We start from the raw sequence: 13,656 nt of genomic DNA on the forward strand, positions 1-13,656 counted from the left end.
TAGATAATCTATTTAAATAAATATCACATCAGCTACATCGGCACTCTTCATGAAGCCAATAAGGCGCCGATTGATACATGTTTGTAACAAGTAAATTGTCATTGATTCGTCAAGTATGTTTTTTTTTGTCAGAAGCCTTGAAGATTAAGCGATGCTTGAGTTTTATCATATGACCATGATCAAGGAATTAAATACATGGTAACTAATGTAAGGGAACTTAGATGCTGCATAAAGGAGTTCGGAAATTGTCTCCTCAAATTCTGTTAACTTAAAAATTCAGTAATGGAACAGGTATACACGTATTGTTTAATTGCTCTTACTTTGTTTTAATAAGTGTTCAGTTGCGTGCATGTCACCTGTAAGCTATATGTACAAGCTCTCTTGGATAAGACATGCACGCAACTACCGGGGCAATTAGCGTCTGCAATTAAAAGCACAATACATAAAGATGGCTAGAGAGGAACCTATATACACTGGCTTTCAATTACTTATCAATACATATAAAAGTTAATGATTTTGTTGTAATCGTTGTTCTTATCGTCATTATCATTAATAATATAAGTTTTACTTGAGAAATTGTTGTTCTACTCGTGCCATACTTATTCTAATTCATATTTTATTGTATTATTATAGAAGGATAATATTATACTTTATTGCTTTAATTCATACAGTCCTGACAAAGATCTTCTTACAGATCAAAGCTTGACCAAGAAAGCAAAAGAACTTACAACGGCCTCATGGTCAACTTTTCTTTTAAAACATTCCTTCGTCAACAAAACGAATAAGTGACTGGCATTGTTATAAAGCTCACAGTTTTTTTCACTATATTTAAAGAATATGATGAGTATAACGACGTAATACTCATTGAATATGCTATTCAGTAACATATTACCGAACATATTAAAAAGTATACAGCTTGTAAACATTAAAAATAATTGATTAAAAACCAAAGCAATGATTAGAGATGATTCAAAACAATAAAATACATTATAGTTATATATAGAGGTCTACATGACAGTCAATTGAGTAAAGCTATTACCTCACGACAGGGATCTTTTCTCGATTTTGTTTTTCTAATGAAAGATCTATTGAGTACTTTCCATATGTCACATTAAGCCCTATGTGCTTGGATACTTTATTGAGTTAGCTACAATTGATTCATTGTACATGTTATGCCAATTCGCCTAAATCCACGTGGGTCTTATTACCAAAATCGTCTAGCGTCATTTTGATAACCAGCTTGTGCAAAATCGTTAACCATAACGCTCATTGTATAATCACTGTATCATATATAATTTATTTATGTGTTTTATTGAATTAACAAAGGTATTAACGAAATCACGATATATATACATGCAGAACAATAGAGACAAATCAAACACAAATATCAGAAGAAAAAAACAAAGAAAATATAATATAATATGCATCTTATCCACATTCTTACAAAGAAAATTTCGTTAAAAAAAAAAAAATTTACACACATAATATGTTTATTAAGAAAAAAATAATTATGTTATCGCCATCATCATCACCGCATCAAAATCATTACCACCACCATCATTCTCATCCTCTTCTTCCTCTTCATCCCCCTTCATTATCACCAACATCATTATTTACATCACAAATACACTATCATCCTCGATTATCATTCCATTTTCACAAACGCTGACTATTGTAGTAGGTCAGTGATTGGACAATGTGGTTTGGGGGATTCATCCGGGTTGAAGAAACACAACGAGAGATCACAAGAGATCATTGCGTAACTTTAAGTTGAAACAGATTCTTCCTATTGTTAGGTGTTAAATGCAATTTTCACACCTTCATCCATTGTTCACAAAAGGTGCGAGACGGTGTAATTAATTGACCCCATTCAAGTCGCAACAGCTAGGGCATTCACTCCAAAGCTTCTGTTATACATTTTAAGAGTTATCTTTCCTAAATAAAACGAAGGAGTTCAAGTGCATTGGGGTCTTTAACACTATAAAACACAGTTTTGACCAATACACCAAAGAGATCGAACCAGCTCATGACATCATTGAGGCTGATGTATGCCTCCCCTAAGTAATCAAAGTATATCAAAGTGGTTTGTTGGATACTACTTAAATGACCAATGGCCCAGTCACATTTCCCTTACGGCGAGTCGAAAACATCCGTTAAGACTTTTTTGTACCACCTACACATTAATAAAACGGCTGTTTTTAATAACTCGCCGTACGCCGCGGTAGGGGAAATGTGACTGCAGCATCAGAAACATGAAAAGTGCCTTTCTACATATTATCTTGCGAGTATTTGAATTAACATAAAATGGCAAAATACCAAGTGGGAGGCAAGTGCATACTGGGGGTGAAGTTTTTAAGAGGGGTCAGTGTGTTCGTAGATGAAAGGACAGGAAGCGCAATAGAGAACCACTGGAGAAAGATGCAACATTCAAAATTCTGAGCCAAATTCATAAATGTAATATTTATTATAGGATGTGATTTACAGTTCCCTTTAAGTATAATAAGCAGATGAAATAAATTAAGTATGTGGGAATTAATATTGCTGCCCTTATTTGCCTCTGTGTTTCATTAACGGCATTGATTTGGTCAATGTCATCAGTAGCTCATCTTACACTTAACTTGCCAGGGTATGGCTATATATATTTGTACAAAATACCCCCACTTACATACGCGAATCCATGGGGGCACAGGGGACACGTGCCCCCCCCCCCCTGATAAGGACAATTAAAATTTGTAAAGTAAAAATGCCATTTGAAAGCATGATGTGCCCCCCCCCCCCCCTTTAGAATTGAAGACTTTTTTTTTGGCTTGTCAAAATTTTCCCCCGAAAGATTCCCCCCTCCTCCCTTTTGGAAAATCCTGGATCCGCCCCTTGCCCACTTCTATACAGATTCTTGGATGTGCCCCATCCCTTCACGCCAGTTTATTCGAAGGATTTTATTGGTTCATAATTAAATTTGTAATACATTTAAAAGTCATTGGCAGTGGCGGACCGTGACCCGGATCGAGGAGACAAAGCATTGGAGGGGCACTGTATTGTTTGTGAACAATGCTGTCCCCCTCCAATGCTTTGTCTCCTCTGGGTCACGGTCCTCCACTGGTCATTGGTATCAGAGAATAATCCATTAACCCTATCTAGGCCGCCCCCCCTCAACGATTCGTGCAATATTTTCGCCGCTCACTAAATTTTTACTTTCAAGTCTTGCGCAACTTTTTAGACCAGTTTTGCGTCACCCGTGTATGCGGTTATTATGTCAGACCCAAAATTGCTCAAAAATGTGATTTCGTGTACAAAGTCAATGCAAATTGTGTTTTCAACAAAAAACATAAATGTATGATTATTTTGCTGGTCTAGATGTAATGCTGTTTATGATATCAGAAGAGTCCCAAACAAATTTAATTGAAAAAATAATGAAACACAAAATGTAAAAAACAAAGAAATACGTAAGAAATTGCAAAAACGATATAAGACATAAGAAATTGATCTGATATCGCAATTTTGTTCATGTACACAAAGAGTTCTTATACCAAAACATAGAACATTCTGAGCTTTGGAGGGAGTTGCATGAAATAAATTACGATACAATTTTGTAGATTATGTCCCAGACAACCTGCATGCCAATATTCGGCGCGAGAAATTTTGCATTTTTTAGTAAATAGGGCAAATTTAAGCTCTTTAACTACATTCGACTTTGAATGATTTATTGTTCTCCATCATAAAAGATCACATGCAGAGAGGGGGATTTGATATTATGCCCCCCTTTCCAAAAAGTGAGGGACGTGTCCCCCTCGGGTTCCCGCCCATGAAGAAGAGAAAATAAGAGTAAAGAATGAAGTATTCAGAGAAGTTTCAATCCAATTCAATTAAATTTTATTTTCATCTGATTGACATTTTATCAAAGTCCACATGAATGAAAATGAGAATTATTATTAAATATTACCCATGAAAACTAGAGCTTATTTCCAAAAGGAGTTCTTAAGAAAATCTTAAGTTTATAGAAATATTGCAAATATATATTCTACGTTTTCTAGTCACCTTTTTTCAATGCATATCAAACATTTTCGTATTTTTAAGCCATTTTATGCAATGCACTTCATACTAATTCGCCATTTCGTCTCAGTTTTCTCTCCCCTTTTCTCTGATTTATACAATGCACTTCGTACTACCCATTCGCCCTTTCTTTTTTTTCTAACCTTTTTTTCTTTGTTTCATGCTCTCACCTCTCACTACTCATCTGCCCTTTCTCTCTGTTTTTTTTCCTTTTCTCTCTGTTTTCCCGCCATTTTCTCTCCGTTTCTTGCAATGCACTCCTTGGGACCGATTCACCCTTATCTATCCGTTTATGCACTGCACGCCTTACTACCCATTCGACCTTTTCTCTCCGTTTTCTCGCCCTTTTCTCTCCGTTTTATGCAACACACGCCTTACTACCCATTCGCCCTTTTGTCTCCATTTTCTCGCCCTTTTGTCTCCGTTTATTAGCCGTTTTCTCTCAGTATCTTCACTCCTCTAACAGGATCCTTGTCCTTAACATTCACCGTTTTCTCGCCGTTTTCATGGGGAAATCAATAGCTCCGCTTATATTGAACAATGATGGCACTCCATAATAATTCAAGGTTTACATAGGAAACCTAATGTAGCCGTTTTTTCTCCCAAAATTCTCCCTTTCTTCGCCCTTTTCTAGCCGTTTTCAAAACGGCGAAAAAACTGCAACTTTGAATTTCCCATAGGTTATAACACACAAAACGGCGAAAAAAGGGCGAAAAAACTGCAGTGGCTCACTGTGCTAGATCATAGGGGATTTTTCTTTTGTGATAAGTTTGGCGCGTGATTTTTAGTGACATCATTAAGCAAGAATAACTAAGTGAACAGAGACATTTTCTCAAGTTGAGCTCCGTGCTCAACATGATTAAAGATATGCAGTATGGACCTCTCTTATTTATTTTGAAAAGTTCAACGCTGCTAAATGGGGTCATTTTAAAATGGTTTGCCAGTATCAAACCCAGATCCTGTGGTTACAAGACCACTGCTGCAGACCGGTGCCTTGTATGTAGCTGCCTGTGACCCATTAGTGACTGATAATGATAATAATAACAATAATACATAAGACGTATAGCACACTTTACATCTTAATTAGATGCTGAAGGCACTTCATAAAATAAGAGAGAAAAAAATCATTTGATATAGATTCGAATTAATTTTTGTTGTTCTGTTTTGGGGGTTTTCATTTCAGATAACTGTGATGGTTTCCCATGTCTCCATGGTTCCGACTGCATCCAGACTGGTAATGGTATCAATGACTTCATGTGCTACTGCGTGGCTGGATGGTACGGCACCCTTTGTGAGAATGAGGTCCCTGTCGGTAAGAAAATGAATTTACCTCCTCATTCCAGTGAAATATTTCTCCCTTATTTTACCTTTCTTCCTGTCTAAGGGATCGAAGGGATCATAGTTAACAAGTCACATTGGTTTAATTTGTTGTGATGGGTTACATGTATGTCCAATTTATGTAGAATCTGAAAATGGAGAAAATAATATCACTCTAGAAGATATTATAATACCATTTCTGATCAAATGAATCACTCTACGTGTTGCAACTTAATTACCCATTAGCACGGAAGTATTCACCATATAATTGTAGATATGTAAAACAATCATTTTGGATGAATTATGTTAATAACAATGATTAAAAAGTTAATTGCTTTGATTTCATCGCAACCCCTCTCTTTGGTGATATTGACATTCTGCAGAAGAATTTTATGAAAGAGAATCATCTGTGGATATACCAAATAAAAGCCACCAATAAAAAGTATTAAAATACATAAAACCAATAAAATGGTCCAGGTGTATGTGATTTCCTTCATTGCCGTTTTTATCAATAATATTCATGATACATTTCATGAGTTCACTATTTAAAATGGGCTTTGCAAGGCCCTGAGTACTTGTTTTAAGAAGTTCCTATTTCAGGAAAATTCAGAGAAAACGTTACTGAGCACTTCTTGAATGTGACATGTTTGGTATACAGGTGCTAATCCATGTGATTATGATCAGTGTGAGAACGGCGCCACCTGTGAGGCCAGTGGAACCAGTTATATTTGTAACTGTGCACCAGGATTCCAAGGAAGATACTGTGAAGAAGGTCAGTGTTATACTTACATTTATCATTTACTTAACACAATGGGTCGTAATCTGAAGTAAGGTTTAACTTAGATCATGGTCTAACTCTCTGCTAAAATTATGGGGAGCCAAAAATTCTAAAATTCTGTTTCTATTGTATATTTCTTATGTTTAATATTTTGCTTTCATAATGAAGAAAAGTACTTCAAAATACTTAATCTTCATTCCCAGACAATTATGAACAATTTGGGTGTTATATGAGTTGATAAATTGGATGTGTACTGTTAGGGATTTGTACCCCAATTGGCTCTCCATAGTCAAACCGCAACTTTAAACCAGGGTTTAATTTAAACCCGAGTTCAGAATACGGGCCATTGTCTACTGGAACTGGGTCGTCTCTGTACAAGGCCTATGGGAATCGTAGAATTCAGTAGTCAGTGGGTTAACTGAAGGTGACGTAGCAGAGGGGTGTAAGGCAATGTTAGACACAGAAAACTCTGGGCTTCGGTTACCAGTCACATCCCGGTCACAAGACATATGCCCGTGAGCAAGACATTTGATAAACAGTGCTCTTTTATTTGACATGAAAATAATGGAAATGCTTTAGGCATTTTTAATTTGCTACCAATATTTATTAGTTTTTAAAAGAGTGTTTAATCAACATTTTAGACCACATAAAAGACATAACATTTCAAACTGCTTAAAAGCATCATGCTTTATTTAAACTATTAAGTATTCAAACTGTTCTTACTAAGTTTATCCGACACATTTTGATATTCAGTTACAAACACAATAAATTCAACAAAATTTGTACAGTTGAACAGAAAATTAGATTAACACAAATGACATTTCCATGAAATTAAAAACAAATGCATTTTCTCTTCTATATTTCCAGTTTAGGTGAATTGCCTTAAAATTTGAAATTCTTAGGGTCATATCCTTATGTTAAGTAAAATGTGCACCAAGTTTTATATTCTATAAGGATTTACTTTTCTTTTTCTTGCTTGAAGTTTACTCCTACTTAATTGAATGTTATGTTTAAAAGGAATATCTATAATCTGTCACAGCTATTTCAATACTTTGTTAAATGGAATGCTATGAAAATGTCTCAGTATTACGTTAACCATCTATTAATTGATGATGTTTTGTTTCTTTCAGCCATGCCTGATCCTTGTATCACTGCACCTTGTCAGAATGGAGCTCAGTGTGTCAGCCAAGGAAACCAGTACACCTGTCAGTGTAACGCAGGGTATACAGGAACATACTGTGAAATAAGTAAGCAATAAACCATTCATATTTCCATTGTATATGTCTTAACCCGTACCTATAAACGGGGGGGGGGTTAAAATTACCCCCCCCCTTGACAAATGGACAAATTTTGTCACTACGCCACCACGCAAATCTTTTTTACAACGCGGCTCGTCGACTTTTTATTTCCAAGTCTTGTGCATGTATTGAGACCAATTTTGCGACGCCGGAGAACACCGAAATTACGCAACATTGTGTAAGCGCATGTCAGAAACAAAATTGCTTAAAAACATGATTTTGTGTACAAAGACAATGCAAATTGCGTTTTTCAACCAAAAAGTCATAAATGATTATTTTTATTTTTGTTGGTTTATATGGATTTATTTTATGCTATTTATGATCGCAAAAGAGTCCCCGACAAAGTTTATATTAAAAAAATTGAATTCATAGGAAATCAATTATGTTTTGGCAGTTTTTTGTAGATATATTTTTAGAAATGTTAAAATTTATATTTTCACCAAAAATAAGCATTCTATTAGCTATATAGTCTTGTAGTGTACATCTGGCTCTACTTGTGTGCAAATTTTTGCCGGATCGCGCAATCAGCAGTCGACGTCTGAGGGGGATCAAATTGACCTCCCCTCCCCAGTATATCCTGGTCTGAAATAGTCCAGTTGAATTAGGGCTAAGGTGCGTATCAAGGAACTTAGCATCAATTTCATATTGAATGTTGGTAATAAAATAGATTTTAGTTCCTGTAATTTATTCTATTATTTTTTTAAACAAGTGCACACCAAGTTACGGGTAATGCCTATTTGGTCCTGCATTATTGGTCCTGTAATTTATGGTAATTTGCAATTGATTGAGTGTTGTTGTTTTTTTTTAACAAAAATAGTAATTGATATATTAGCTGCAATTTCAGTTGATATCTGCATTTGATTCTGCTCTGATTTTCTTTTTTGGCAACAATCTCTCACATCTTTGACAAATCTCATAGCCCCATTCCTTCTCAGTCTCTCTCTCTTTCCCCCTCTGTCTCTCTCACCTTCCCCCTGCTCCTGCTTTTACCTCCCATGTACCATTCTCCATCCCTTTAGCCTTTCTAGAATACTGAAGCAATGACATAAAAAATACTTTGTGCATTTTAGCAATCGGGATATCATGTTCTGATGGAGCATGGTAAAAAAAAAGCAATCCACAGCCCAAATGTGGGAAATGGTTACTTGGGAGTTGAGAAGTTGCTGGTATTCATGTGGCTATATCTTATGTCAATTTGGTGTGAGTTGGTTAATAATATGTATTTTTCTCTGCTGCAGAATGTTTTCCAAGTATAGGTTGTGTAGCATTTTTATTGTAAATGCCTACAGAAAATCAGATAATTTACATATCTCATATCCATTTGTATGTATTTCAATTTTATATCCCATTATCCATAATGTTATCTTTATCTTACCACTTTGATTTCTCTTTATCCAGATATCCAAGAGTGTGACAGCAATCCTTGTCTAAATGAAGGTCAATGTATTGATGACATCAATGGATACATCTGTGTCTGTATCAATGGATTCACCGGTGTTCACTGCCAAATTGGTAAAATGTTTATTATTTTTTTCATAAGGTACATTAATGAATGTAGAAAGATGTGTCAGCAAGCCTTTAAAGGTTCGATCAGCCATGGATGAAAATCAACAGCACTTGTGTGTTCAATGTCAATGGGATATTAGTCCTTGAAAATAATGTAATGCAGAGGTAAGCAACGTCATGCAGACCACTCATTGCTTTTTGAAAGCTGGCCAAATTGAAACAATTTATAATAGCTTGTCGAAAATAGATGGTCCTCGGTTGGGAAAACAAATCCTTGTTTCTGATTCGTTGTCACCACGGTGCTTACCATTGGATGGTAAAGCTACTGTAATAGTAACTATCTTTTAATGGGTCCTGGTTCCTGATACACCTTATGTGAGGTAAATGGGATCCTGGCAGGAATTTATTCCTTGAAATGCAGTGCGCATGACAACTCCTGTGCTAAACTCGGGGTAGTTATACTGTAGGTCGCTTGACTTCTGACAAAGAAAGTGTTTAGCATTGTATAAGCACATATAATTATTATCATTATCATGCACTGGGTTCCTAAGTGTGGAAGTCCTTTCAAAACTTCTTCTTTTTTTTTATTGTTATACAGCTCCACCCGACCCCTGTGCGGATCATCTTTGTTTCAATGGAGCTACCTGTGTTGCGGATGGCTTCACCTCATACAGCTGTATGTGTGGAGATGGTTTCGTTGGGGAACTCTGCCAATATGGTAAGCAATGAGAGGCAGTTTTCCATGCCCCATCCCTCTGTTTCTTGCAGAATCAATGATGTTTAGTTTGTCTCGACACATCTCTGTAATACATCTGTAATATTATTGAAAAAAGGCAGCAGACTACAATGAAGAGGAGGAGGCGGAGGAGGAGAAGATGAAGAATGAAGAAGAAGAAGAAGGTGGAGAGGAGGAGGAGACGAAGAAGTAGAAGAAAAGAAGAAGAAACAGTGGATGGAGAAGAAGAAGAAGGAGGAGGAGGAGGAGAAGTAGAAGAAAAGAAGAATAAACAGTGGGAGAAGAGGAAGAAGGAGAAGAAGAAGATGAAAGAAAGAATGGAGAAAAGGGGAAGAGAGGGGGAGATAAAAAAAGAGAGAAGGTTGAGAAGTTTGATTAAAGAGAAGGAAGAGGAGATGGGGAAAAGAAAGGAAGAGGAAGGGAAAGGGGTAGAGAAGAAGGAGTTAGAAGAATGAAAGTATAAGAAGCGGAGAAATTATTTGATATTCACAATTAAATCCTGTAACTTAATAACATTGTCCATGCTCTGTTCCATTGTTTTCTAGGGAGTGCCTGTTCTAGTGATCCTTGTCTCAATGGTGCGTCTTGTGTGGATGTAAGCAACTTTGAATATGACTGCTTCTGCCCACCTGGCTTTACTGGAACCAGATGTGAAGAAGGTAAAAAAAAATATCTTTATCATTGATCACTTCTGTATAAGTATTCCATTGACGACTGGAACCTGATGGTCTTCAAAATCTTTGGAATTTACACAGATTTTGTGGTCAACATACTAATAAAAATTAAGTTTATTTATTTCATGTACAAAGAATATCAGCCCTTGGTGAGCATGGTATCAAATTTATTTTCTGGTTTTTGTTTTCCTGTGATGAAAGTGTGAACACCTTTCTAAACTTTGATGTGGAGGAGAGATTAAAATTTGGACCTGCAGACATCACTACATGTATAAAGGAACACCACCACAATGGTTCCACAAGTAAAACATATGCAATACTCATTGTTTACTTTATTTTTCCAATCTATAGCAATCGAAGTAGATCCTTGTGATGCCAGGCCCTGTAAGTTTGGAACTTGTCTGAACATCGGGGAAGGAGATTACCGCTGCCAATGCAACCCGGGATGGACTGGCACAAACTGCAATTTGGGTAGGTTGAAACCTTTATACATACCTGGGGGCCGTTTCATAAAGCTGTTCGTAAGATAAGAGCGACTTTAAGAACGACTGGCGAACCTTTCTTACGCGCTAAACCATTGCCAATGAATATACCATTTACCACAAGAAAGGATCACCAGTCGTTCTTATATAAAGTTGCTCTTAACTTACTAAGAGCTTTATGAAACACCCACCAGGAGCATTGAGGGGCTGTATGTAGCTCAATCAAACGCTATCATTTTCTAGCCAATGATGTGCGCAACTACATCATGGAAGTGAAGAAACTGTTTTAATAATAAACTGCACAACTGTTTCTAACTACAAGTAACTTTAACATAAGTTTTTCCTATGTACTGAATATAAGTTAGTTGAAATGATAGCAATGAATGAGACTTATGTGATGATATCATTTGCATTCCCCGGTGAGTGTTGGTAAATAAATAATTGTCGGTCTTATAAAGAGGCAAATACCAAAGTTGGATTAATATTGAAATGCAACTTCTAAACTATGTAATTGCCTAGAAGGATGTGAATTCACTGATAAAAAAGTGTGGAACTTTGAATGTATTTTACTCTCAATTGTGTCTTTGAATTTGCATAATAAATTTGTAAGACCTTAGGCGATATATACAATGCACCCTACAGGGATTGAAAACAAGTAGATTATAAGATATAGTATTTCTGACCACCTGTAATTTGGTTTTGCCAAAGAAGTAGATTCATCATTTGAAGACCTTGGACCATAAGTCATGTGGTTGGTTGTTTGTGTTTGTTTTTATATCTGCATTCATATATAACATATATGTATAGAATATGTTTACTTATACTATACAGAAAAATAATTTAAAACATGTATATGATATGGTAGTAAATATATAAGGAATACAAAATGACGATGTGAAGTATAAAGCCTTAAAGAAATATGCAATCAATGAATGCAGGAGGTTTCTTAGCATTCGGGTAAAGTAACCACCACTAGCTAAAACATATGTCATTTGTATTTATTGTACTCCCAGATGTTAATGAGTGTTCAGAAAGCCCGTGTAGGAATGGGGGATCCTGCTTCAACACTCTAGGTAGTTACAGATGTTACTGTACCGATGGGTACTCCGGAACAAACTGCGATAGAGGTAAGTCTATTTCTTGAAATGCTCGACAAAGGCAGGTGTTTATGACAAGAAAAAAGTTGAGGGATTTATTTTTTATGCATATAGCTGTGGATGTCGGGTGTCTTTTTTTTCTATTTATTCTTGAGGCTCTTTGAGTGGAAAGCTTTGAAAATGTATACTAATAGTGGTACAAGTACTTACACTGGTTTTGGTTGCTTTTTGAGTCTTTTTTTTAACCTTGATTTTATAGTAATAAATCAGTTCATAGCCAGTTTTAGTCCAATTTTGTACAAGTAAATGATGTCCAATATGATGTTGTTGGTCATTGAAATATGTTATGTGTGCTATCGTGTAAGGACCTGCCACCCATTTTCCATAGAATGTACCATTAATTTGCAAAAGTGATTTTAAAATGGCATTTTCAATAGCACACGCTGTACAAAATAAAATATGATAACCAAAATTTATTGAGATATTTACACCACTTAGAAAAATACTGGTTACCTCATTTCCTTGTAATATACTTAGATCAGAACACATTGCAATGTTTTTCTTTTTCTTTCTGTGCGTAAAATTGTGTAATGATTATTTCCTATGCTTGTCACATTGATCATCGCATGTATGTCATTATCTTGGTTTTTTCCCATTTTTTGTGATGTTTATCTGGCCATGGACAGCTCTACGAACTGGTTTATTATTGTATCCACCTTATGGTGTAATTATAATTCAATTCTACCTGAATACTCCTCAACACCCCTCCTCCCCCTCCCCAGGTGATTCTGACTATTAACAATAAATTACTGGGGAAAATAAAAATGTAGTCTTCATTAATGAAAAAAAGACGAAAAACAAAATGTCAACGTTTTTAAGACTTCAAGATGCACATATCTTGGAACCCCTAAGAATTAGACAGGCTTGATTAGAGAGGGCTTGCTTGAGTCGGTGAATGGAGCAGGAGAAGGAGAGTAGACTTGACCTTTCGGGCAGGTTTAATGGCTGAAGACGGACCGTAAACCACTTTGGCGGATATCCTGTTTATATTGGCCACTACACTGAAGTGCATGTATAACAAATAAACCTGTTTGTCATTTTAGCTTTTGGAAAGGTTATCGCTTCAAAAGATTGCGATGATGGTATCTATCGTATATAAAGGATATATATCAAAATCCGAAGGATGGGTTATATTCATTTCATCCAACCATTACCGTATGATACATGCTGAATGAAATCAATTATTTATTTATACCCTTTTTTATAAGTACAGTTATCCCTTTGTTTATCTAATGAACCATTAGGAATATGATATTTTCGGCTGGGCTCCGTTACAAGAACCTATCAAAAATCACAAAGAGAATTAATGGAATGCAGAATGAAACATGAACAAAATAAAATCGTAAGATTACAAAACTGTAATAGATGTGTTCTTTTCAGTAAAGTAATAGGTGAAAATTAAACCCCCTTTTTCCTCGCCCAAGGGATGGTTGAGCATTGAATTAAAATTGATCAAGAATATCAAATTGATTCTGTTCATTATTAAATGCCAGGTTTGGTAATGATTCCAAAATGAGTTTTTGCAGACTCAAATCAAATAATCTCCCAAGAGTCTGTCTGTATAACTAATAAAAGTAAGTGCCAAAAGGGATCTGGAAGAAATTGTGTAATTGCTGAGAAAGTAGCAACAAATGTATTTTTCCAAGCGATAACAATGC

At 35.8% G+C, this 13,656-nt stretch overlaps 1 protein-coding gene across 27 annotated transcripts in view; it reads left to right on the forward strand.

Annotated features, from left to right (window-relative positions):
* Window positions 1–13,656, forward strand: part of LOC129269699 (uncharacterized) — a 181,306-nt gene that overhangs the window by 162,959 nt on the left and 4,691 nt on the right. For all 27 annotated transcript variants that reach the window (XM_064105260.1, XM_064105258.1, XM_064105259.1 and 24 more), the window contains 8 exons: window positions 5,234–5,362; window positions 6,026–6,139; window positions 7,276–7,392; window positions 8,842–8,955; window positions 9,548–9,667; window positions 10,231–10,344; window positions 10,711–10,830; window positions 11,855–11,968. In XM_064105260.1, coding sequence (XP_063961330.1) covers window positions 5,234–5,362; window positions 6,026–6,139; window positions 7,276–7,392; window positions 8,842–8,955; window positions 9,548–9,667; window positions 10,231–10,344; window positions 10,711–10,830; window positions 11,855–11,968 — 942 coding nt within the window. The remainder of the gene's footprint in view (window positions 1–5,233; window positions 5,363–6,025; window positions 6,140–7,275; window positions 7,393–8,841; window positions 8,956–9,547; window positions 9,668–10,230; window positions 10,345–10,710; window positions 10,831–11,854; window positions 11,969–13,656) is intronic.

The sequence above is a fragment of the Lytechinus pictus genome, chromosome 10 (assembly GCF_037042905.1).
Source record: "Lytechinus pictus isolate F3 Inbred chromosome 10, Lp3.0, whole genome shotgun sequence".
Lineage (NCBI taxonomy): Eukaryota > Metazoa > Echinodermata > Echinoidea > Temnopleuroida > Toxopneustidae > Lytechinus > Lytechinus pictus.